The 26938-nt window shown below is 47.7% G+C and overlaps 1 protein-coding gene across 1 annotated transcript in view; it reads left to right on the top strand.

Moving 5' to 3' along the window:
* The window catches only part of NAV2 (neuron navigator 2), a 365374-nt gene that overhangs the window by 235118 nt on the left and 103318 nt on the right, over window positions 1–26938 (top strand). The window contains 1 exon segment of the mRNA XM_032488868.1: window positions 14270–14392. Coding sequence (XP_032344759.1) covers window positions 14270–14392 — 123 coding nt within the window.

Genomic DNA, 26938 nt, shown 5'->3' with positions numbered 1-26938 from the left:
TTATAATTTCTCTGTGGCTCCACCTTGCTTGCTGGGTAAACTCTGTGTTGTAGTTTCTATGGCTGTATAGCAAATAACTCCAAAATCTGGCTGCCTGAAACCACCATTTGATTTTTTTTTAATTGAAGTATGTTGATTTACAATATTGTGATAGTTTCTGGTGTACAGCATAGTGATTCAGTTATACATATATGTTCTTTTTCATTGTAGGTTATATATAACCTACTGAATATAGCTCCCTGTGCTATACAGTAGGACCTTGTTGTTTATCTATTTTATATATGGTAGTTTATATCTGCTAATCCCAAATTCCTAATTTATCCCTCCCCCTCCCTCCCCTTTGGTAACCATAGTTTGTTTTCTATATCTGTGAGTCTGTTTCTAAATGTTTTGTAAATGAGTTTCTTTGTATCATTTTTTTCAGATTCCACATATAAGTCATATCATATGATATTTGTCTTCCTCTGCCTGACTTCACTTAGTATGACGATCTCTAGGTCCATCCATGTTGCTACAAATGGCATTATTTCATTCTTTTTTATGGCTGAGGAGTATTCCATTGTGTGTGTGTGTGTATGTATCACAACTTCTTTATCCAGTCATCTCTCAACACACCTTCAGGTTTCTTCCATGTCTTGGCTGTTGTAAATAGTGCCGCTGTGAACATGGGGGAACCACCATTTGAAGATGCTCACGGGTCTCTGCTTCAGGAGTTGGGACAATGTACAGTGGACCCAGAGATGTTTCTAGGTTTTAGGGAGCTCTATAAATCCCAGCCGTCAACTGGATTAATAGGATAATAATGTGGGAGGCAACAAGAGTGTATTTTGTTCTTGGTGCAAGTTTGAAGAGGTTCAGAATCAGGCAAAGGTTTCTTTAGGGAAGGATGATGAGGAAGGGAAACAGGTTCGGGATGTAATAGAAATGTTTATAGAAACTAAATCTGCTTGGCACAAGACATGCTTAGAAGAGAAATAGGTTCCAGAGGATCAAACTCAAACTGTGGGTGGACATTAGACTTTCATTTTTCGTCTCCTAGACACCAAAGTGACCATTAATGAGTGTAATGAAAATCAGGCTGAAAAGTACACCTGTCCAAACTAGGGTGGGCTCTTTCATAAGGACACAAGCCTCCCGTTCCTAAGAGTAATTAAGCAGGATCTGGAAACCCAGGTCCACGTGTTGCAGAAGGGATTCCTGCATGAGATGAGATGCTGAGAGAAGGGGACCTTTAAAAGTTCTTCCTGGTGTAAGATTCAGGGCGTCCAGTTCCCACAGGAATCACTGAGGTTCTAACAAGGTTGGAACAGAGCTGGGCATTGTGCTCAGGAAAAAGAGGTCTCTTTGACAAGCCAGATTTCCACAGGTCGTGCCAGCCTGGGAGTGGTAGCAGGGCACCAAAGCTGTCTCTTCTAAAAATATTCTCACCCATGCCCCCTTCAAATAAACACAAACATCAGACCCAGCTTCTTCCCCTGCTGCAGGTTCTGGTCTGGCAGATATCGGGGTTTGGAGGCAGAGTGGACCGTGGCTAACAAGAACCACTGTTGGCTCAGGGTGTGCACACCTGCCGAACTGTTCCTGTGAGTTACGCTCTGTAGATTGTAGGGTGAAATTCAAAGTTTTTTAAAGTGTAAAAATGTTACAGCATTTAACAAGCTCACACTCACTATGCAGAGTCTAGACGATTGGGCTTTGGCCCTGCCCAGCTTGAATGACTGCTTCAGCTGGTCTGTCTCCCATTCTTGTGAAAGTGGAAACGCTTGGACAAGTGGAAGAGGGAGAAAGTCAGGCCCCTGCTCCCCCTGTGTCTGTGCAGCCCCAGACAGCTGCTTGTGACTGCAGCTCCTGCTGCCCTGATAGGAGGTAATTTGAGGAGCCTGTCAGCCACCAGCTCTTGCTTGATTTCTGCCCTGGAGGTCACTGGCTTGGGTTTCGGCTCCCTCGCAGCCCGCCCTCCCCGCCAGAGAGTTGCCTCCGCCAGGTGCCCCTGCCGCCTCGGGCACACACAGCCCTGGGCCGCCCTTTGTCTGTCCCCAGGCTGCTGGTTTGCCTGGACGCCTGGCTCCTGGGTGTCTCATGCCCAGGTAGCCTCCCAGCCCCAGTAGCCGCCTTGCTGCGGGCAGACACACCTGTCCTTGCTGCCGGCATGCCTGTGGCACCGTCCCGGCCCGTACATGCTGGTGTTCTAGGGGGAGACAGTTTTTGCCTTTCACACTGAACTCCCTGCTCTACCGGTTTTACTGTTGACTCCTTTTTAGGAAATCATGGACGACAGAGAATTTAGCCACAGGGCAACGTGACTAACTTCAGCTCATGTCCATGAGCCCTTTGCGGTGGCACTGACATTGCTCCTTACACAGGGGGCTGGACTGGTGCTGCCCTTGAGTGGGGCCTGTGACGCCTCCCTCTAAACCTTTTCTTACTAGCTTCCCATGCCTGGGGGGCCCCCGTCTTCCTAGAAGTCTTCCTTGGAGCCTTTAGCTAACATGGCTTAATATTATTTCACTTTTCTCTAAATAGATGCAGGGATGTCTCATTTCCCTCTGTACCCCCCAGATACTCAGCATGTATGTTTTATATCATCAGCCTTAGTAGGAACGGCCCTTTTCCTGTGGGCTCGTGTGGGAGGGACCCAGGCATTATTCGGGATGTGCCCAGCCGGAGGATGGGCTGATTTTTCCTTTTTCTGGAGGCTCTTGGTTTGTTAAAGATGCCTTTTTCACTTTAGGACTCTGTTTTGTTTTTTAGACTTGGAGAATTTCGAACATGCCCTATATTACCAGGATTATGCAGTGCAGCTCTTTGCGGGGAGGAGTGGGACCCCAAAGAGGCAGCCGTGAGATCTGCCTATTGTGGCTCAGGGCGCAGATGGGCCACATCCGTGCTCTCAGCTGCAGCCTTGTTCCCTCCACGTGGCTGTGTCCTGGGCCACTTGTCAGGCTGCACAGCACGTGCATAGATAGCCTCTCTTCTTATGGAGGCCTGGTACTTAAATAGTTCAAAATCTGAACTTCCCAGGAGGAAAATGGCTGGTTCCCATCCTCATAAATCTTAACTCGGTGCTTTTCAAACTTTAAAAATCGCATGCCCCTTTCTGCTTGACATAAAGACATCGCACTCTGCATGGGGGTTAGGGTGTGTGTGAGGATATTTGTTTACAATGATAAATTTGTAACGCTGAAGATGCTTTTTCAAACTCCTGCCTGGCCTGGCGATGAGCCCACCTGCACAGAGAACCGGTGTCCCGAAGGTGACCGGGGCTCGGGGACACATGGGAAAGAGCACAGGGTCAGGCATCCTGTGTTGTCAGCTGTTGTGTCTGCTGGGCTTGTCGGATTTACTGGCAGGTAATTCGAGTATCCTGCGGTCACCCAGTTTTGGCTTAATCCCTGTGCTTGAAGCCCAGAAGCCTATATGTGGATTTCCTTATATTGGAAATACATTTGTTGAATTCCACTTGGAATGAGTGCCCAGAATGATGCTTTTCTTAATGAAAATACTACCTGGTAGGAATTTAGCATCTGAGACAATTCAGTGAATCCACTGTACGTTTTATTTTTAGATCCTTTGTATTGGTGCATGTATGTCTGTGTGAACTATCTTAATTTCCTTGCCCTCAACCCAGGGCTACTGGCAAGCACCTTCTTATCCTTCAAGATTCCAATCAAGGATTTCTTCCTCTACGAAGGCTTTTCTGGCCCTTCTCCCTACTCTGGGCCTTGCTGAACCCCATGCAAACAGCGACACTTTTCCCCTCACCTGATTCTTGTGTCCCAAGCACCCAGGCCAGTGCCTGCCTCACAGCAGGGCCTCAAAATGCGGACCATCTCTAGGGCTGCAGCCTGCATGTGGTTCTAATGTGGCACTTCCTGCAGCCCCCTAGCTCCTTCCAGGCTCCGAGGCCTGCTCTGTGCCTCAGTCTGCAGAAGGGTTGTCCCCAAGTTATGTTAGTCACCTGTATACTCCACCTGTTTTCAGAACACCTGAGCATTTCAGCCTCAGCCAAGATAAGACAAAGTGAAACCTGCATGAGCCTCAACTCAAGGGCTCGCTGGCTTCTGCCCAGTCCAGTAGTGATGCTGGCTGTTACCTGGGGGCGTCTCCATGAGACAGGAAGGGAAGGAGACTCTGGATGTCTGACTCCACCGTCAGGAGCCTCTAGTCTTCTTTGAAAGGGAACACACAGCCCTGAATGCGGGCATCAGTTCCACTGACTTTAGGCGAATAGCAAGGGAGTGCTCTTGTGTCATAGAGCACTTTGGGGTGGGGTGGAGGGGTCTTGTCAGAAATTGCAGGAACGATAAGGTGTGGCAGCGTCCAGAAGATTGGCACGCAGGTCTCAGGGTCTAAGAAGTGCCTGGGAGGGTGGATTGTTTAACCAAGCGTAAGGCTTTTCCAGGGTCGAGGCATCTAATTACGATGCCCCAGCTGTGCCCCCCATATGCTGCTCCCAGGACTCTGCGCTCAGCCTCCCTGGCACTGCCCCCTCAGTCCCTGCCCGGTCTCAGTTTCCACAGTTGGTCTGTTCTGGGGCCTGTAGGCCAGAAAGTCCACGACCAAGAGTTAGCAATATTTTAGAAAAAACTTAGAGCTCTAACAACTCTTATCAGGCCTTGATCTGAGATAGAGGGGCCATTAGGAATCGGGAATCGGGTACTCTTAACGTGCACATGGTCCCCTTAACAGTACAGGGCCAAGACTAGTTTACGTGAATTTGAAATTTAAATTGCCATCATACTGTAGTCACAAGATGGTGACTCTAATTCCTAGGGAAGTTGGGGCCAGCCTAGCTCACAACTGCTCCATCCAGGTCTCAAGACTTAAAGCAGCATTTCTGACAGCTTGATCCTGACTGCCTGCAAAAAACCAAAGAGCTGTACAGCACGGTGCACTCTTAGACGGACTTTGGTTAATAACGTATCAATACTATTAATCATAATTCGTAATGTTAGTTATTACTATCAAATAATGATGAGTATCAAATAATAATAATTTTATCAGTATTAGTTCACCAGTTGTAGCACATGTACCACACTGATGCAGGCTGTTAATTTAGGAGAAACTGGCGGTAGGGGAGGGAGGGTGTAATGGGACCTATTGTCTTCTGTGCAGTTTCTCTGTGAACCTCAAAATGCTCTTAAAAAAATAAGCTCTATGTAAAAATGCTAAGTCTGGGCCCCTACTCGTGGCATTCTGCATCTGTGAAGCTGGGGCCTTGAAATCTGTGTTTTTCTCAGGTTCCCCAGATGATTCGGGCATATTCTGAGGTTTGAGAATTCCTGGATATCAGTCAGTCTCCTCTCACCATCTGTTTCATTCCAAGAAAGAGCTTAAAGGGGCTTTGTCTAGGGAACCGTCTCCTGTGTGCTCGAGTGTGTTTCATCTTTCAGTAGGTGGACAAAAAGCTTCCTGCTAGTGCTGGAAATGCTTGCTGCAATCCCACACTGACAGTTGAACCACAGTAAAGCGGATTCAGGCCAGGCCAAATTCCAGACACGGGGACTGTCAAATTTGCAAAGCGTGCAGCCTTTCTTCAGGAGGGTGCCCTGCCAACTCCGATTTTAAGCAAACATAGTTACGGGCTATAATGAAAAATTTATCAATGTGTGTTTATTTAAATAGGGGTGATAAATAGGATACATTGTTAGAATCCCTGGCTCTCTGAGTGATTGCATATTTTATTAGCACAGTTATGGATTTTTAAATATATCCGTATAGAGTTGATATATGTATAGATCCTTAGGCAAGCTAAAGCGAAATGCTCTGGAAATCAGCCCTAGGTGGAACTTTGTTTAATCTGTAAAAATCTGCATTGCCTTTTGCAAAAGATGCGAGGAACTTGGCAGCATGTTTCATCACCACACAGGAATGTTCCCGCTTGATCAGTCTGTCCTCTGCTAGGAGGTTGGTGGGGGCCAGCCCACACCTACCCCAGTGCTGAGATCGCGTCTGTGTGCTAAAATTCGGGGTGACTAGCGAGTTACAGCAGTGCCACGTGCCACCACTGAGTTCATTTACAGCAAACACAAGCAGAAATCTCACTCTGTGGGAACTTGGAGTATGTTGTAGGGACAGACTCAGCCAGCATCCACTTCTACCCTGACTCAGCATGGGGGCCACGAACGTGGAGCCTCGGCAGTGATGCACATTTTGCACCGAGGTGAGGTGGGCTCTGTAGCTTTCACCAGTTTCTCAGAGGGATTTGTAACTTAGGAAGATTTAGGAATTTCTGCTTTAGGTAGTGGTCTCTAAACTGGTTTTGGTTGTGTCAAAAAGAGCTTGTTCCTCCATTAGACGTTGTGTTTGTTGTTAAATTATTAAAATACTGTGTACATGCTAAAACCTGCACATACGTAGGATTTACAAGGGATGTGATAAGACAAATATAAGGAGAAGCGTGGTAATTTCCACCCCTGTGGGTCGTCTTACGCTGCCCACTACGACAACCACTGCCTAGACCACAGCTTCCAAGTTTTTAACGCACATTAGAATCACTTGGGGACCTTGTTGAACCGCGGAGTCTGACTCAGGAGGTCTGTGATGCCACAGTTCTGCAACGCTGCTGGGCAGTGCTGGAGCTACTGGTCCAGTGGCCCGCATTTTGAGCAGCAGGTGGAAGATGAGGCAGGTGTTGAGATTTCTCTTCCCTTCAACCCGCTTTGCCGCACCTAGCTTTCGGGAGGAAAGTCTGTGGCACCAGTTCACCCCAGTGAGGCTTAACGAGGCCCTCTAGGGCCCTTAGGCCCCTCCTTTACTCAGGCCTGCCTTTTCCTGCTGCTACCTCTGTCCCCATGGCCCGCTGGAGCTGAGCTCTTGTCTGACTAGCTTAGCAACGTCTTTGTAGCGCTGTGCAGAGGCGTGCTCCGGGGACCAGGTGGCCAGCACAGGCTCCAGACGTCCCGAGCCCGCTCACTCCTGCCGCGCGCCAGCCCTCCTGCTGAACCGGGGTCAGAGGATTGAGCCAGGGTTTTCCCCGTCATCGGGCACACTTCATCTCCAGGACCGACTCGGGGAGATGGAAGTGAACTGCAGGTGAGCCCCAGAAGTGGCTGGTGTCCCTAGAGCTGTGGATACTCCCGATTGGCGGTTCCCAGCCATTGAAGGAACCTCCCTGCAGTGACATCTGTTCGCCATGGCTGTGTTCTGTGCTCTGAGCCCCAGTGGCTCATGGTTGTGGCCTCAGGTGGCTCTTCCAGGCTTGATCAAAATCAGAGCAGATTTTGCTTGAGATGATAATTGAACTCTCACACCCTCTGAAAAGGAGCAGGTACCAGTTCCAGGATGTTCTGAGGAGCCTGCAGTGCTAGAGCGCAGTGGGGAACGGTGCTGAATGGTGCCCCAGCCCGCACGGAGCAGGAAGTTAGGAAACGGTGATCTGGGTGCCTGTCCTCCTCAGCCTCTGCCAGCACAGTTGTTGGAGGAGTTCCCCAAAAGACATGAACACCAAAGAAATATTTCTTGATTACTTGTGCTGTCTAGTCTGTATTATTTATAAAGTCCTATTGTTGCAGGAAAACCTAATCAAGGATGACATTCGAACCTGAGACTTTCTTTCCAAAGGCTGCTTTAAGTTTTGTTTCATTGTGTGTCAGTTGGGGACAACCCAGGATAGAGAAACCGCAGCGCCGTGTTCTTTGATTAGGACTCGCCTTGATTTGGTTTTAACGTGTTAAGCCTATGCTGTGAGTCTCAGAATCACTCTGTGATATGTTTCCACCTGGAGGTGAACGTGGCAGGGAGTGGATTGGTAAATGAAATGGGCCATATTTGGCCTCAGCTTCTGTGCCTAAAAACTGAGGGCAAAGCGGTTTCCAAGTGTTTCCTTAGTAAAATTGTAAGTGTTTGCCTCAATTTGAGTGCTGCAGTTTTATTAGTAGCACTGACAACTTTAAAAAAATCCAGTTTTTTCCAACTATATTTTTGCATTTCAGATGCATCCTCTTCTTCCTTTAAGTCAAATGTAACAGCTTCTTTTCTGACAAAAAGATGGGCTTTCTTCAAAAGGATTCAGGCAACTTTGTTAGACTGTCTTGTCGGTTTGTCCTTCTATGATGCAGAGTGAAGTTTATTCATCTGATTTCTAAGAGACCCTAAACTAAATGGATCCTTTTACAGGTTTGTCCAGAAACTCTATTTACATCCTAATAAACTGAGAATATAAACGTCAGGCCTATTGTAATGGAGTAGAGAGCACTGTGAAAGCATTTATTGTTTAGGGACTTGGATGTTGATGAAACACTCAAATGCAAGGATTTTTCATCAGCCCACATCATTTTTTTTAATCTTATGCAACAAAGCATATGTTGATATTTATGTTCACATATTTATATTGCTGTTGGCAAGGAATATTGCATATATATGTCTTCTGTGCCATTTTTCTTTGCTATGTTCACATTTAAACCAAAAGTGTGTCCAGAAAATAAAGACAGACTGATATGTCTTTGAAGAAAAGTAATCACCCAGACTTGATTTTTTTTTTCTGTTTATATTGCTTTCATTTCTTGCATCTGAGGGTTTGTTTGTTTTTTTAGTGTTGTGCTCTATTAGAAATACAGTGAACTCAGAGGAGGGTCTAGCTCAGTGGTAGAGTGCCTGCTTAGCATGCATGAGGTCCTGGGTTCAATCCCCAGAAGCTCCATTAAGGAATAAATAAATAAGTAAATAAACCTAATTACCTCCCCCAGCCAAAAAAATTTTCAAAATAAAAACTAATTAAAAAATAGAAATACAATGAACTTGATCAGGTTAGTACATACATTTCTTGCCCATCTCATCCCCTCTCTCCTCCCTGAGTTCTTGATAGAAGGTGATTTTTTTCATAATGAGCGACAGTCCACTTGTGTTCCTTATACAGGCTGGGGCGAACTGTGAACTTTGAGAATGAGGGGTCATCTTGCTCTCCTTCCGAAGGTAACTCACAGACCCATTTCACTTGTTCCATATTGTTGCCTCATTACATTTAAAGGAGGAGAAGAGGTCTGCTGAGTAAACGTTGGACTCAGAATCTGGCGTATTTGTTCTAACAGGTCCTGTGAGATTCCAGAGTTTTTTCATAGCTACATAGGATGCACCTATTTTGTTGAGAAATTTCCTTATATTAGGCCTGCTGTCTCCACAGGTCTCTTTTAGCTAGAGGGGTGGTGAGGTCTACCCTGCAAGTCTGGTCATTTCCCAAAGGTCGGGAGTGACTCAGACAGAATCCAGACAGGTAGTGTGTTCTGGAAAATCTGTAGAAGGAAGTATCAGTGAGACAGTGCTTACCAAAAATGGCGTGTGGAATGGTGGAGGTACTGAAAAGTCCGTGTTCTCTTGGAAACGAAAGCCAGAACTCATTACTCATTTGCGCACTGCCTTCTCAGTCTCACCTGGCATCCAGGCCCTTCCCGACTGTGCCCCAGTCCCCTTTTCAGCCCAGTTCCTGTCTTTGTTCCTGCTGCTCTAGTAATAGTGAGCAACTTCTCATCCCCTTACCCTCCTCTCTACTTCTCTCTGCTTCTGTGTGTGCTTTCTGTGTGTCTAGATGGATCCTCCTCCTTTGGCTGGCAAACTCCTATGCACCCCTCAGAGGCCATCTTCAACAGCGCCCCTCTGTGACTTCTTCCTGTGTGTACACAGAGCCTGTCATACATCCATCTGGAGTACCACTCCTCATGGAGTAAGAGAGTTACCTATTGGCATGTCTGAGACCCTTGCAGACTTTGCGCTTCATCAGGGCAGGGCAGGAACCAGGTCTTTCTGTCTCTGTAACCCCAGCCTAGCACAGAACCTGGTATGTGATATTTGTGGAACTGAAAGGGGAAAAGGGAAGGCAGAGTCATTGCTCTGTAATATGAGCCATTGCTGCTGCTCTCGTAACGGCAGCTAATAAATTTTCAGGGCCCTTGATGTACCAGGCACTGGGCTTCCTACACACTGTCTCAGTCAGCCCACCACAGACCGGTGAGCTTAATATGTGGTTTCACCCATCCTGCAGATGAGGAAATTGAAACTCAGGGAAATTACCCCCATAGGTGACAAAGCTGGCATTTGGACCCACCTTCCTGCACTGTGATCTTGGCCAGTTTCATTGTCCTCATCTTAAAAATAACAGTTGATAAGATTCCTTTGACGCTGAAACGTCAAGACTTTTGTGAAGCTCTTCGCACAGTACCCAGCAAGCATCAATAACCATTAGTTCTTTTTAACGAGGGTAAGCACAAGGGCCTTTAGCTAGCAAGGGGCAGGAGAGACTCTGAACTCAGGACTCTGACAACAGAGCCATGCTTCCTAACTCTGAGGCTCGTGGGCCAGCCCAGGATGCCCAGCCTTGAAAAGCAAGAAAAACAGCCCACGGACACCCTGTCTCTTCAGCGGAGGCTCCCGCTCTCCATCCAAGGGCCTCTGGTCAGGTGGAGGGAGAGAGCCCCCTCCACCCATCACTACAGAGCTTAAGAAGATGATGTGGAAATTGTTCGGTTGCTTAGTGGCTTAGTCAGGACCCCACCAAGCCAACATTAGGCTGCTACCTGCACCTCATTAGGCTCCAGCACTAATTATTTACTTCCCCAAGGAGAAGGTAAGTGTGGCACTGGTGTTCAGGGGTTCGGTCCCCAGATCAGCTGGTTCCTTTGCTTATGACCTCAGGCAAGTCATTGCATCTCTGTCCACTGAGAGTCTCTGATAAAGCTCCCAAAGTTGGGATGCGGCTGTCCCTCCTTGCCTCCTGAGCCTTCTCGAACACAGGCTTCCTGGGCAAGGGCCAGTGTTTTATTGTATTTTAATTTAATTTTATTTAATTTAATTTTATTTTATTTATATTAAAGTATAGTTGATTTACATTGCATTAGTTTCTGATGTACAGCATAGTGATTCAGTTATACACACACATATATATTCTTTCTCATATTCATTATTATTATAGGTTATTATAAGATATTGATTCTAGTTCCCTGTGCTAAACAGTGAGACCTTATCGTTTTTCTATTTTTGTATATAGTGGTTGATATCTGCAAATCCCAGACTCCTGATTTACCCCTACCCCCCTGGTAACCATAGTTTGTTTTCTGTGTCCTTGTCTGTTTCAAGGGCTTAGTGTTTTGGATCAACACCAGTGACTGCTTCGTCTCTAAATCATGCTTTCTTAAGGGATGAACTTGATTAAGGCAGTCTATGTTAATGTAGTCTATGGTCAGTTCCTATAAAAATTTGGGTTGAACAAAAAAAAGTATGTTTTTCATTGAGACTAGAAGAGTTATTGAAAGTACATACAGAGCTTTTTGAAAATCAGACTGTTGCTAATTGGTGGATGGTAATTTAGAAACCAGTATTTTAAATTAGGCTCTTGAGTGCGAGGCTGGTTCTAGAGACAGCTGTCTCCAGTGCTGCGCTGTCTCCTGGTGAGAGGGTATGTGCAGAATTTATTTTGAAGACTATTATAAAAAATACATGATTGAATATATTTTTACAAGCCCCTGGGAGAAGAGGTAAATTCCCTATTTTCCTTACGAACTTCTCCCCCTCACCTCTCTCTCTCTCTTGTTCGCTCACTCGCTCGCCTGCATGGGGCACACACTGGATCATTGTCACTGTGGTTGGATTCAACACCCTGGCATTCAGGCCTTGGTGCATTTGAGAAGGCAGAGGACCTTGATTTATCCTGGACTTTCCTCCCCTTTCTCTGCCTCTACAAAATCAGAATTCACAGCAGCAATTGACAAGCTAAGTTAGCACATCCATTCCCGTTTCTCCAAGGCCCTCCATCTTCATTGGTGGTCATTTTCCGACACAACCTCATTGCACAGCCCGGTGTTACCAGTCTAGGGGCTGCAGCTCGCCTCAGCATCCCCCTCTGGAATGATCACCAGGCTCTGCTCTTGGCCTTCACAGGAAGCCAGGGCCGTGTATGTGTGGACCTCGTCTACATGCCCGGGTGCCTGTCATTGCCCGCCCATGTGTGTTGTTTCACCAGCCATAAAAATCTAGCAGGGAAATAAATGAATGCTAAAATTAGTTTGTCCTTTGACAAGATCTCTCCAGTTGAAAAATTGTTGTTTATCTCTGTGCCTGGGCAGGCTTTGCTAAAATCGAAATTCACTGCCTTGCTTATTGTTGCTGCAGAAGGTCCTCTGCTGAATTCTCCTTGAAAGGACATTTGAACTACAAAGTCTAGCCTCTGGCAGACTACGCCACATTTTGCTATAGGCTTTTTTTTTTTTTTTCTCCTTATGCTAATTGTTGGAGGCACACACGGAGTCTACCGCTGAACCCTGGGCCTCTGCATCTATTGGATTAGTGGGTGGCTGTATGGATGGACAGGTGAATAGACTGGCAGATAGTCAGTTCAATTGCCATATGTCTTAGATGTTGAATTTGCTGCTATTTAAGAGGAAGAAAAACCTGTAATTGGTGTCCTCTCAAAATGTTTTGCTAAACTTCACCTCATGGCTGTCTTTCGGCTTCATTTTAAAAAAAACAATATTTATTAAGCATTTAGTATGTGTTAGGCACATGGGGTATAGATTTGAACAAAATAAGAATAGTCCCTGCGTTCAAGGAGCTTACTATCCAGTGTGGGAGGCCAGCATTAAAGTCATTACACAAATAATTATAACTATAGCCGCAATTGAGTCATATAGCATAAAATTTACCATTTTAAAGTGTATAATTCACTGGTTTGTAATATATTCACAGGGTACCTTTTTTAAAAAATGGTACACTTGAGTGAAAAATTCAGTCTCTTCTGTTGTTCTGTTGGTGCAACCACAGTTTATTGGTTTGACTGACTCCAACAGATTTCCCATTATGTTGGCATTGTGATCATTAACGTCATAAATGGGGAATGAAGGGGGACATCAGAGAAATCCAGTTCAGACATGGTAACCTGGAAGCTGCCCTAGGGAGCTTCTTCTTTCGACCAAGAGCGGAAGTCCTTTGACCAAAATGGCTCCGGTGAGAACTTTCTTCTCTACCCCTCACTTGAACTTATTGGTCCTGGAAAACCTGCCCAGCATCCTAGAATTGCACTTTTTTCTAAGATATATCCTAAGAAGTTCCTAAACTAGAGGTAGAAGAAACTCAAGGATTGAGAACCCCTAGCGTCTACCCCCTTATAGTTTACATCCGAAAAATCAAATGCAGTGAAACATTTCATGACATCGCTCAGCTGACTGTTTAAGGAAAATGACGGCTCATTCACTAGTGTTCTTGAAATGTAAATCACTCTTGTTTTCAGACACATTGCAGGTCTATCTGATGGGGCCCATGTGGGAATTAAAGGGATCTGAGTTTGGTTTCTGGCTTTGCCCAAGTTTTGCTTTGCCTTCTTGTTCTCCTCTGGAGATTGGCGTGATGCCACAAGCAGTCTCCTTTACAGGGTGTTGAGATGGAGATAATATAGTTGAAGTAAAGCTGCTCTGGACCTGATCTGTCTCCTACTGGTGAGGAAGCTCTCAGGAACTGGTCTGGGATAGTCAGCCATCTATACAGAAAGTTCCAAGGGTCCATCCCTCCCCTGACAACACTGATTTCATCAGGAGATAGCTCTGTGGCAACCCCAAGGCATCTGGAAAAGTCAGTGAGCCTCGGTGTTGTTATTCAGAGAGTTTGAGACAACGTCCTTAACAGACATCAGTATCAAAGGTGAAGTTCATCATTGTAGGCACTTCAATATGATGGCAATCCTAATAACTTCTTCTGTTTATATGGTCTCATACAAATTATAGAGCACTTTGGTGTCCCTTATCTCACTCATTCTCATGTCCACCTTGTAATGCAGGAAAGCTATGATAATCACATAGTTTAAATGTAAAACCCAGGACTCAGAGAAGCAACTTGCCCCTGATGACAAAGGTGGCTCTTGTATCCTCCACCTTTTCTTTCCACCCCTTCTTAAAACCTCATCTACTTTCTCCACTGTGCTGTCTTGCAGTTTATTTCCCTATGATTTGCCAATGACTTGTCAGTTCCATTCACAGTTCTTAGGTAAAACACCTGCTGATATAATTGCTGACATTAAAAAGACTGTCATGAATACATCTGACAATTAATGTGATTCCCTAGTTCCCTTCTGTTTCATAGATTCCTGTGAGTTTGGGTTAACTGAGTTTTATTTTTGCTAGCAAGCTGGTGATCCTTTGGGTTGAATCAGTGACAGAGCCCCGGGAAAGCCTCAATTCCTTTCCCCTTGGAGCACAGGATGACCGTGCAGGGCCTCTGGATATGAGCGGCAAGATGCTGCAGGACTTGCTTTTTAACCATACATCTGCATCCTCCTCTTCTCCTTTCAAAGGTACATGACCGATGGTGGGCTTGGCCTCTACACCCGCCGCCTGAACCGGCTCCCTGATGGGATGGCTGTGGTACGGGAGACCCTACAAAGAAACACCTCCCTGGGCCTTGGGGATGCTGACAGGTAAGCTTGCTCCCCTTGGGGTTGCCCAGGTGCGGAGGTCATTCCAGAGGGGCCTGAGAACTGAGAGTGGTGAGAGTGAGAGTGGATGGGTGCTGCTGAAGCCTATCCTCCCAGAGGTTGGGAGGCCTTGGAGGCGGGCCTGGGGTTAGGAGCTGGCTCAGCAGGTGGGAGAAGGGCTCTTGAGTCCTGGCTCTGGGTGGGGTGGTGCGTCTGACGGCAGGAACACCAGGAGCTCAGGCTGGGCGTTGTTCTTGCTGTTGTTTTGACTGTTGCTACTGCATGCTGATCGGTTTAGCGGGCCCCAGGGATCTGCTTTGCGTCCCCTGTCAGCCAGCTTTCTAGGGATTGTGCCTCAGAAGAAACAGAGTCCCTGGTGATGCACAGAATGTCTGTGTGCAGAAGGGTGCTCTCATGGCCTGGGCTGAGCAGGCTTGCCCACAGCTCTCCTGTTGCCTGGGGCTGGGAGGCAGGTTTAGCCATGTGTAGCTTTACACACACACATCGTAAAGCTTGACTGGTCTTCATTGCTTCAGGGAGAAAAAGAGCTTCAGAAAACACTACGATAAAGAGGAGTATTTGGCCTCAAGTTTCTAGTCTTTCCTCTGACACAAACCAATTCCATGACCATGAGCAATCTGTTAAGGAAGGGGTTTGGACTGTATGATTTCCAGGATCCTTTCCAGCTCTGATGTGCTGTGTTTCTAGTTCTCAGTACCCTCGAATGATCTGACTGTTGAAGGATTTTTCAGGCATACTTGACCTCTTTCCACGTCTGGGTTGATGAGACATAACATGGAATTTCGATGTGAGTGGTTGGAAATCACGGTGCTCTTTTTGGATGTGAAATCTCACACGTTGGAGGGCCAGCTCTCAGTAGCGTGGGTCCAGCCTCTTGCTATTCTCTTAGCCCGACATACTTTTTGCAGAGAACGTGAGGACTCCTGTAGTTCTCTGGCTTCGGAGAAATAGGGCACCATTGTTAAAGAGACAGACAGTGAAGTTACCCCCCAGAAATGGAATTTGTCTTGGCGGGGAGGTAATTAGGTTGGTTGGTTGGTTTTGATGGAGGTACTGGGGATGTTAAGCTTGCGCTCTACCACCGAGCTATAGCTCTCACCCCACCACATGGAATTCACTGCAGGGGAACCTTCACCTTCTCTCGGGGGCAGCTGAGAAGCTTGGGCTGGGGTGGAGACTGCCGAACTAGTTGTCGGGAACTTGACATCTGCCCAGGGCCCAGGCTCTGCCACCAACTTGAATGTGTCCTTCTCAGAGTCTCCCCACTGTCCAAGGTGGTGATTTATACCAGAGTTGACAAAAGACTGCTCCACTCCACTGCCAGCTCAAGTCAGCTTTTTTCCTGTAATTTTATTTAAAGTATTGGTTTGAAAAGCCGTTTGCAAACTACTCCTTCTAAGGCTAAGAATCTCTATAACTAAACTCTTTGGAGTAAATATCAGCCAAAAAAAAAAAAAAAAAGTCAGTTGTTTTAACAGTCCCACTGGAGATTTCACTGTTTGCTAAATTATTTTGCTTATGTGTGTTCTCTTGTAAACATGGAGTTGCTTAGTAAATCTATTAGCATAAAGTGGAGGCCTTACGAGGTACATTTCCCCTCGTAGCAGAAGCGGAGTCTGCTCTAGGCAGTTTAATTTAATGCTTCATTGCAGGGTTAATGGAATTATTATAGATCACAGCTGAGCTTGTTTCTGCTTTTTGGAGGTGGAAGATTGGGTGGGAGCTGGAGAGATGGGTGGCATTCACTCTGCTGTTCCCATTCAGCCTCTGTGGTGGGACCAAATGGACAGCAGTGTCTTCTGGTTCTTCCCAGACTGGGAGATGTTCTGCCCAAACTGGAATTGCTCAAATGTGATCAGTTAAGACTGAATGGAGGGGGTGAGGATGTAGCTCAGTAGTAGAGTGTGTGCTTAGTGTGCACAAGGTCCTGGGTTCAATCCTTGGTACCTCCATTAAAAACAATGAATAAATAAATAAACCTAATTACTACCCCCCCCCAAAAAAAGAGATGTTTAAAGACTGAATAGATAACTGACCACTTTTTGAAGAAAAAATTCAGGTGGCTTAGGAAAAAGATTTAATAATGCTTATAAATTTCCTATTTCATATGTGTGGACCTGTAGGCTGTGAGATACTCTGCATTGTTCTTGAATATGTTAAATTCCTTTAATCCCCAAAGTTAGTGTAAACAGACCATAGAAATGCTTTATCTTTGGCTAAGTTGAAGTAGTAGTAGATTTATTTCTTTAAAGTTCCTCATGTAAACCTCTTCCCAAAAGTATATTCTAGATGAGTGTTTCCCAAAGTGAGAGGCTAACATTAATAGTATAGGAAATAATTCTAGACTGGTAGACAGGAAAATATTTCTTTTTAACAATTACATTTTAATTTTAATTAAAAAAAAACCCTTATAACTAGCACAGCAAACCCATGATTTAACAAATACGGCTTGGGGTAAGGGTAGCGTAGGCTTGAGACAGTTTAATGTGATCTAGCAAGGAAGGACATCACAGATGGCGTAAAGTTGTTAAATGAACAGTAGTGTGCAAATGGCTACAAGTTAGGTGATCTTAATCTTACCCCTGTACTTGGAAATACAGTGTTTAAATAATTTAGACAATTGAAAAAAATGCAGAGAACCGAGCACCTTTCCAGAATTCTTCCCTTTTAACCTGAAAAAAGAACTAAGATGTTTCCATGACATTTTTAATAAAAAAACCCGGCCATTTCCTTAAGGATTCACCCACAAGCAGCAAACTCCATGAGTTCTGCAAAGGAAATGGGAGAAGTACCTAGAGCTGACTTCTGATTAGAGCTCAGCCAAGGGAAGACCAGCACGAGAAGGGCAGGTCACCTCACTGTACAAACAGGAACATCATTAACTTTGGCAGTGCAGCCCCGGAGGACGGCTACCCCAGGGGAGGCCCTCAAGGATGCTGACCCTCCTGGCAGGCTGTGGCTGTTTGCAGCAGGATGTGGCTGGGGTATCTTTGGGGTTATTAAAAGTAACTGATAATAACATGTACCTTCGGAGACTGGGAGCCTAGACCATGTCTGCTTGTGAGTCTCATATGTCACCAGCTGGCTTCTGAGAAATAATAAATGACGATAGTAAATTCAACATGCTAAGTCTGCCCTTGATCTCCTGTCACTCTTTAGGGTTGCCACCCAGGAGCTCCAGTTTTCACCTGATCGTCATCAGGGGCTGCTTCTAGCAAACTGAAGCCAGCCAGCTGGAAAGGGAGGATCAAAAGGGACAAATGGAGGTGGCTGATTACAAGCTGTTGGCCCCAGATAACAGACAAGTAGAGAGAGCTTTTGCCTAGAGGTCTCTGAAGTGGCAGCCTGGGAGGAAGAAGAAATAGGACAAGAAGGGCCCCGAGACTGGGCTGGCACAGTCAGATGGCTTGTTGAATTTTTGCCAGTGGCATGCACTGCTGTCTCCTCAGCACCCGTCAAAAGTTCTTGAACTCCAGCGAGCTGAGTGCTTTCAAAGCTTCCAGCTCTGCTCTGGGAAAGTTTCCACTCTCAGGTCCCTTTCTTTGTGCCCCCAGAGCATCTGTGCAGTCCATTCTGGCATCGCGCTGTAGCCCACGGTGGGCCGAGGCACTTGGATGCCCCCCCGACGGCATCCCCTGGTCACCTAAGTGTCATTGAGAGAGAGCACATGGAGGACAGAAGTCAGGCTCCTGTTCACATAGATCCTCAGAAGGACTTTGCAAAACTACTTGGTAACTTTCTCTCAACCATTAGAATGCTTACTGAATACCAGTGGCTTTTACTAACTTACGTAGTAATAAAAAGAAAAAGCAAAAAACTCACGCTGCGTGGTAAAACGTCAGTCTGAGACGTGAGCAAAGGAAAGTTGCCCTCCCACATCACCAAACAGGAAGAAGAAACTGCTTTTTTCCTTGTTACAAGGTGTTCTTTGCCCTGCAAATTCGGCACATTTTAGGTAGTGAGATGGCGTCTCACTTGGGCTTCGGTCATTGTGTAAACCTGACTGTCTACACTGAGGACTCTGGCCTTGGTGCCCGGAGCCGTCCAAGCCTCAGCTCGAACAGGGAGTCCCACAGTGTGAGGAGCCTGCCAAGCCGAGCCCTCCTTCCTCGCCAGGAGGAGTGTCACAAGATCTCCAAGAGCCCAGGACACCGCTCGGCTTTGTGATCTGTGTGGAACAACACAGCCTCCTGGCACCTGAGCAGTGCATTCAGATTCAGGCCGACCTGGGGAGAGGAGTTTAGTCCAGGCCAGAGCTCCCCAGCCAGCAGATGGAATTGGGGGGAGCCCTCACCACATGGTAGGTTCCCGTCCCAGCTATTCCTGAAGCCATAGCCCCTGTGGAGATCTGTGGACTGGAGGGTGCACGGATGGGAATGTCTTCTCCCCTCACCCCCCCAACAAGCTTGGGGTAGGGAGAGTGACCCCCCCCCCCCCCGCCAAAGACATCCACGGCGTAATCCCCAGCACCTGTGAATATGTTGGGCTACATGGCCAGGGGAATTAAGGTTGCTTATCAGCTGACGTTGAGATAGATGGACCTGGATTATCCAGGTGGACCCTGTGTAATCACAGGGTCCTTAAAAGTGGAAGAGGCAGGCAGGAGAGGACGGCAGAGTGATGAGATGTGAGAAGGATGCCACCTGCCCTCGCTAGCTTTGAAGATGGAGGAGGGGGCCACAGCCGAGGAAGGGGGGTGGCCTCTAGCAGGAGGAGAAGGTGAAGGAGCAGACGCTCCCCGACAGCCTCCAGAAATGGGTGTGGCCCTGCCGACACCGTGACTTCAGTCCATGAGACCCAATGCAGACTTCTGTCTGAAAGAACTATAAGAGAGTGCCTATTTATTGTTTTCACCCAACAAGTTGATTGTGATTTGTTGCAGCAGCAATATAAAACTAATACACACCTTCATCAGAAAATAATAAAAACAGTCACAGTTGCCATTTCCCCATGGAGGGCTCTATGCTGGGAGCTGTGCTAAGCACCTTACAAACATTGTGTCGTGAATTCCTAGCCCTGACCCTCAGAGAGGAGATACTATCTTGGTTTCATCATCTTGAAGCCATGAGAGGGTTAGTAAACTCAGCACGGATGGGCTTCGCCCTCACCCCTTATCCCTCTGTGGTCTCAGACCTTGGGAAAGGCCCTTTCTGACACAAAGCTGGGCCAGTTTACCCTTGGCAGCTTTGGAGGTTCGGAGATGGGGTGCCTTTTGTGGATTTTGACCGGCTGCAAGCTTGTGTTGTTTGCTGGAGGAGGAGTCCGCAGTTTCAGGATCCCAGGCCAGAGCTGACCCTTCCCTGTAGTGATGCCGGAAACCCAGGACCCCCAGAACCTGCAGACATTCTGCAGTCATTTGAAGAATTCACCCTGCTCCTGGCCCACCACTGTGTCACACCTGAGGCATTGCTGGAGTTTCTCTCCCCAGGGTTTGGGGTCTGCAGGCCTGCAGGGCTGGGCCATGGTCTAAGGAAGGCTCCCCTAAAATGTTCCCTCTGCCCTCTATGTCTTTTCTGCACTGTCGTTTCCTAATCTTCCCACTGGCACACTTCATACCATCTCTGGCTGCCAGTCTTTGAGCCCTGTTCCCCTAGATCGACGTGGTGGGAGAGAGAAAATACAGATCTGCAGTGCCTAGCAGGCGAGCCCCCAGGGAGATGTGGGAGATGTGGCCATGCAGTGTAAAATAAACCAAGTTAGAAGTCCACTTCTTAGTCATGACAGCCACCTTTCCAGTGCTCCCAAGTCCCAAGTGGTTCGGGGCCACTCTGTTGGGGAGTGCAGACCCTCTGCAGTAGATAGACAATATCTCATCACTGTGGACGTTCTTTTGGGCAGCGCTGAGACAGACCAACTCATTTCTATTTCAAGAGGCAGCTGTGGTGTAAAGGGAAGATGTAGGGTTTGCTGTAAGGAGACCTGGGTGTGGTGAAAACCCCTGAGTTTCAGGGTTTTGTCTCAAAAATGAGGATGGAATTCCCATGTGCCTCACAGGACTGCTGTGAGGAGCCCCCGAGGTGATGGGGGAAAGTGCTTTATAAAGTACCGAACAAAGATCAATACTCTGATGGTTCTTCCATCCTGTAAGCTGTTCAGGGCAATCTGGGTTCTACTACTTTGCAGTTCTCTTTCCTTTATGTTTAATTAATTAACTAATAACTAAGCCCTCTTCTTTCTATAACAGCTTAGAGTAACAACGTATAACAAAAGGACAATTGTGAATTAAAAGAATGAAGTGTTAGGGCAAGGGAGAAATGTAAGTTAGACTATGACACGTAGAAAAGGGAGAAAATTGAGAGTACAGATGTACCAACCGTAAGGCCCTCCACGGTTGCATTTGTGTGGTAATTCAGCACTGAGCTTCCTGCTGGCCTAAGTGAAAATGAACTTGGCCTTCCTCCCGCTCCCAACCCCCTTCCCGATTAGTCCAGTACTATTTTGTCTTCATTTTGCTTTGCTTGGCTCCATCACTTGATTCATTCTCTCTCTCTCTCTCTCTCTTTCCCCCTCTCCCCTTCTCCCCCTCTCCCCGCTTCTCCATCTCTCTCTCTCACCCCCAGCCCTTCCCCTCTCTTGCTCTCTCATTCTTCTTGCCAGCTCCTTCTGCCTGTGATACCCACCAGTGCCCCCGAGCGTTTTCAGAGTCCTGCATTCCAGGGTTGTACTCATTTTCTTGGAATAAGAAGATGCCTCTCGCACGGCCCCCAGCATCAGTGATCTTCATTGTTTCCTTCCCACCCCATTCCCCTTTCTTGTCCTGCTTGTGTGTAGCAAGAGAAACAAAGTAGGAGAGAGTGAAAGCCGCTTTCATTTTAAAGCTCACAAAAGGAGCCTTAGAGGCAAACCTCTGCTTCTGTGGTAACGGGGTAATAATTACTGCCTCGGCCTTTCCCAAGGGCCTCTTTTCTGCTGCTTCCACGGGCTTCCTTTTTAAGTCAGAGCTACTGCTTGTGGAAGAGGTGGGCAGGGGCCACCTGTGCTGAACAGGGGGGTTGTGCTGACAGGAAGCAAACCATCTGCACCTTAAGCCACAAAGGAATTCTCCCAGGGGGCTGTAAAGAGAAGGGCAAGAATGCTGTGTGGGGTATCATTTCTTGTGCATGCAGTATTTTCACTTAAAAAAAAAAAAAAAAAAAAGCAGTGTAGTGGCCCCACAGGAATCTTCTGCTCCCTAATGTCACCCAACTTCAGAGCTTTGCTCTGGGCTACGTCATCATAGAAGCACAGCGGAGTGTGTGCGTGATTGGGAGCTGGGAGGACAGTTACTCCCCCAAAGTACGTTTTCCAAAAGTGGTGCCTTTTCAGTAGTTATTTAAAGGTAATTTGGAGACGTGATGATTGTTCCAGGTATGGATGAGAAGACATCTAGCAATACAAAAGCAGTAACTAGTGGACAGAGAGAAAAGTCTTTTTCTGTGGTTCCTCCCCCAGCAACCCAAAGCTTGGGCAACCCCCCCCCCCCAATCCCAGGTCAGAATCTGACTACACCTGTGCCCTGCAACAGAAAATCACATCACGGGTTTTAATCTGGGTACCTGGGCAAGTCTTTGCATCCATCAGGATAGGCTGGGTTATGCTGTGTAACAAATAACTCCCCAAACCCACCCTCACTATCTGGCCATTGTAGAGCAGTGGAAGGCTATGTTGTACATCATTCTCACCCTAGGACCGAGCATCCCAGAAGGACAGCTATGTAGAGCAATGACAGTCCCCATGACAAAGAGAAGAGCATGGTGAACCACATAGTGTCTCTTAAAGCTTCTGCCCTGGAATGGCTCCTTTAACTTCCACTCACTTGTCATTGGCCAAAGGAAGTCACAGGGCTACACTTAAATTCAAAGGTGAAGAGAAGGACATTTTTGGTGGGTGCCTGTGAGAACAAAAAACACATGGAGAACGGCTTAGTGACTGTCATTGTTTTATTACATGCAAGTGGCAGCCTGAGCCTAATGCCAGCCCCCCTCCGTTATTTAACCAACTCTGTGTCATGCAGTTTGTCACAGATTTACTACATAGCTCTCAGACGCCAGGGACCATGCTGTGCCATCTGGCTGATGGCCCCCAGCAGCTCCCCTCAGTCGGGGGAGTGAGCACATGGATGAGGAACGCGGTGACCGAATTGGCTGAGGAATTTAAAACAATGCTCTGGGTCGTTTGTATTTCAACAAAGTATTTGGACAGTGTCTTGATATGTGACAACTTATAGCAAGCAATGATGATTGTTCAACATTGACAAAGCACCTACTATGCACCAGGCCCTGGGGATCCTGGTGAGTAAGACATAGTCCCCGCTCCCTGCCCTCAAGAAGCTTGCGGTCAAATAGATAGGAGAGAAGCCTCAATGAGCCATCATAACTCCATGTGCCAAGTGTCAGAGAATCTGTGGGCTCTGGAAGGGCCAGGGTAGCCTTGAAGGCTAAATGTTGTCCTACCTTGAGAACATGCTGTTACTGTAATAAAGTGCGGGAGGTTACTTTTCCTGTCAGTGATGATTGGAGAGATCCTTTAGAAACATTACCCAGGGTCAGAATAGGCCTGCTTATCTCTTCATCAGTTTCGGATTTTCCCTTTGTTTCCTTTAATATCCTTTGTCGCATTTGAAGAGCAGCCTAGCTGAGATTTCTGTGACTGAAATCTTAAAAGCTGATTGAAATAAGGCTGGTGCATAAAGGCAGCCCTTCCACTGGCTGTGGAGAAGTGTCCCTTGTCACAGTGTAACCTTTCAGTTGCTCATGCTGGACAGCTGTGCCTGCCCAGAGTTTTCATCCAAGATTACCTTGCATGTAAATGTATTTTCCCAAGGCTGCCTCTCCTAAGAGAGGCTTACCATGCAGGGCTGGGTGAAACAGCCTTTCAGGAGCATCAGCTGCAGCCCTCACTCTGCCAGTCGAGGCCGGGGAAATTGTTAGGGGCCCAGAGACCCTCTGTCCTCCAGGCTTCGGGGAGCAAAGTCATCTCAGCGTGTGTTTGGGAAGCAGGAACTCTGAGTAACTGATGAAACCACACACATCTCTTTGGTGAGGATGAATGCAGCCCATGCGCTAAGGGAGGGAGTGCACTCGGAACCAAGAGGCCTTATCAGAGATCCAGTTCTGCCACCGTTGAGCATCTTGGACAAGATGCCTCCCCCTCCCTGCTCCTACCATTCCTTCATCCGTGTGGCCAGACCTGCTGGTGTTTAAGGTCCTTGAGCTCCTGGGATTCAGTGTTCTTGTTTGTCGCTTGAAGGACAGTTACAGAATGACTCAGGACTGTGACTCATCCACGCGGGGCGAGACCCCACGAACGTTACGGTCTCTGATGGTCCCAGTGAAGGGTGTCGTCGTGTGATGGTGTTTCAGTTAGGAGCATGGGGCTTGTGCAGGGCCCCTGGAGTGTGCAGACCCAGCAGGCTGAGGGGCTGTCTTCTGCATGAGCAGACCTCTTCCAGAGGCGAGAAAGCCTCATTGTCCATCCTCATTGGGCTTCAGAGCTAAGCTGAGAGGCACTTAGCGGGAGAGGCAGGTAGTTGCTGATGGCAGGCACAGCAGAGTGCCCAGGGCTGAAGGGCCAAGTGAAACCTTCCCAAAGGGGAGCGCAGGGCAGACAGAGCTGCAGTCAGGAGTAGGGGGGCCATGTGCCTTCCATACATGACGATGGATTTTTGCTCTAACTTGGAACTTCACCAAAATTATATTAGGAGTGGAAGCTCATAGGATTGTAGTCTTATTTTCATCCAGATAAAATTCCAAGTGACCGATAAGCAGTGAATTGTGTTTATTTGGGTGAGTGTTTTGACTCGGGATTTAATGAGACTTGGAAGTACATTGCTCCCTAAATCAGCTCTCGCAGGGGCTCTGCCTGTCCAGAGCAGGGCTGTTAGCCTTGGGAATGGGCAGTGTCAGGGAACTTGGAGCCCTGCCCTGTGATTTTTATGTGATTGGCAGGCTTTGTATGGTATATCGGAGTCCTGGAGGGCAAAACTGGGACTGACTGGGTTTATACAAGACCATGAACTTTACATATAAGGGAACAGGCTCTGAAAGGTGACGCTTCTTCCCAAAGCCGCAGTGCCGGAAGGGGCAAAGTCAGGATTTGAATTCAGGTCTCCGGGCACAGACCCTTTGCTTTCCATCACTGGGCATGCCTCCCTCTTTGTTCAGAGACTCGATGGCATCCCTCCAGAAAAGCGGCCCTCGCTGAGAGCTCATGAGCAATGTGTGAGCATATCCTAGGTGCTTTATACCAACTGAGGTGCTCACAAAGGTGACAGCATGGGGACCACTGACCTTTAAGACAGTCCCCCTCCAGGTCTCATGTCCCCATCTGAGGGTGAGGCTCCGGCCAGGCCCTGCTGCCACCGAGGGAATGTTTGTCCTTCCTTAGGAGGATTTTAGGGACGCTTGAAGCTGTGGGAGGAGTGTTTTCCTCTTAGGAACATTTAGCTTTTTCAGTGCCAGGACCTCCGACAGAGGCTTCAAAATTGCCTTTGTCCTCCTGGTCACACCTGGTGGCCTTCAGGGTCTGCCTGCAGCCATCTTCTCCAGGAGTGGGCTCTGCTGTAGAGATCCCTGTGGCTTTCGTGTCTCGGGATGTCAGGCACAGGAGGTCGGCTGGCTGTGTGCGCTCCAGCCCCGTTGTTTCCCCTCGTCCATTGCACGCTTTGATTTATCTCCCTCATTAATCCTTGGTGCTCAGGACTGTAAAATTGCCTGAAATGAGATCTGAAGAGACTGACATTTTGAGGGATGTTGCAAGCTTGTATGGAGGAGATTAAATGGGGACTGAGGGAAATGAGCTGGTTGCATGGCTCAGTGGCCTCAAACCCCCCGACTCAAGGACTTCTATCACCGCCTCTCCCTTCAGCTTACCCTGAGATTTGGGGAGAGGGACTCCCAACCTTACTGATGGCAAAACGAGGCTAAAAAAATTAAACAGTCCTCCTTTGCTGCCTCCTCGGGCTTCCTGGACGTGGACCATGATTAACCCATGAGAGCACGGCAGTTGCAGCGCTGGAGGAGACACGCAGCAGCACCGCCGGGCACCTTGGGTGGCACTCTGGCGGGTCGTCATCTGCAGGGTGCACAGGTAGCACGTGCAGAAGCCACTCTGGTTTCCTCCCATCAGCCAGAAGCTACGTACTGTCCGGGCAGATGAGGGTGGATCTCCAGGTGCCCTCTGCTTTGTGCTGTAGGAGCTCTTGCAGGGAGAAGGCATCATTTTTCCGTTTTCAGTGTGGGAGCAGCTCGTGAAAGCTCGGGTCACACGAGGGATGGAGGTCCCTTGGGAGGCTGTCTAAACTCCTCCAAGGACTGTTGGCAGCCTGCAATCTGTAGTTCTGGCCTCTGAGTCTCATGTTGGCAACAGCTGCTCTCATTGATCGAGCACCTACTGTGTTTTAGGTACTCTCCTAAATGCTTTGCACATTTGCTTTTTTGTTGTTGTTAATGGAGATACTGGGGGCTGAACCCAGGGCCTCATGCATGCTAAGCGTGTGATCTGCCACTGAGCTCTACTCACCCACTGCCTGCATGTTTGCTTTAGAAGCCAGGTGCACAGACGAGGAAGGAGAGGCACAGAAAGGATGAATTGCATAATCCGGGATCTAGGATGTAAGTGTGGGTCTTGCCAGCCCTAGGTCCAGCACTGTGGCCACCTGCCTATATCACTTCTGTGCCACAACCTACCCTTCTCTTTGTGATTTGGCTTTGGGGGGCAGTCTCACTCAGCTACTGTCCCCCTGCTTCTCCTGTCCTTGAGGAATGATGGTGGGAGAAAAAGCAGAAGATGCAATTTAAGGCCTGAGACCCCCACGGGTAATTGGCAAAAGCTGAAGTAGTCGGCACACTCCACGTCCTGGCAGGAGGTCCCACTCTGGAACCCAGCAGACTAACCACAGTGTAACAACATCAGAGGTGCAAACCTGTTAAAATCCCCAGCAAAGGTCTTGAAACAGAACTTGAAAGGGTTTATGACCCTGTGGATTTGAATGTCTCTCTGAGCCAAGCTATAATTCCAGCTCTGCTTTTGGAAGTAAAGATCAGAGCCATGATTTACAGAGGGCCTCAAAACGCAGACTGATTATGTTTCAAGACACAAGCTGCGGCCTGAAGCTGCCCTGGGAGGGCTTGGGGTACTGACCAGGCAGGGGGTAGAGGGGAGGGGAGCCCAGAGTAAAGCAGGGTGTCTAGCTGAGGCAATTAAATGTCCTTGCTTCTCACTTTAAACAAAGGCCCCGAGGTACCCTCCCAGAGGGCTATGCTCTTAATGATCTGGAATAAAGGGCTAGCAGGGCAAAACCAGAAAGCTGGTGGAGCTAATAGGGGCCCTGGCCTTGAGTGTCCCTGCAGGAAGTCTGTAGGGGAGGATGTCTGTCCACAAGCAGCGCTTGTCATGCTAATGACTCAGCCACTCTGGTGCCACAGAGGTCAGCTCCCAGACTTCAGATTTGAGCTCCCCTGGAGCCAGAGAGCCGGGACTCTTTCTCAGCATCCCCCATTCACCCGCTTCATGTGCTGCGTTTCCTGGCACAGCCCCTCAGCTCGCACC

This window comes from Camelus ferus, chromosome 10 (genome assembly GCF_009834535.1).
Source record: "Camelus ferus isolate YT-003-E chromosome 10, BCGSAC_Cfer_1.0, whole genome shotgun sequence".
Taxonomy (NCBI): Eukaryota; Metazoa; Chordata; class Mammalia; order Artiodactyla; family Camelidae; genus Camelus; species Camelus ferus.
The sequence above is the reverse complement of the archived record's forward strand: the minus strand, read 5'-3'. Positions and strand labels throughout refer to the sequence as shown.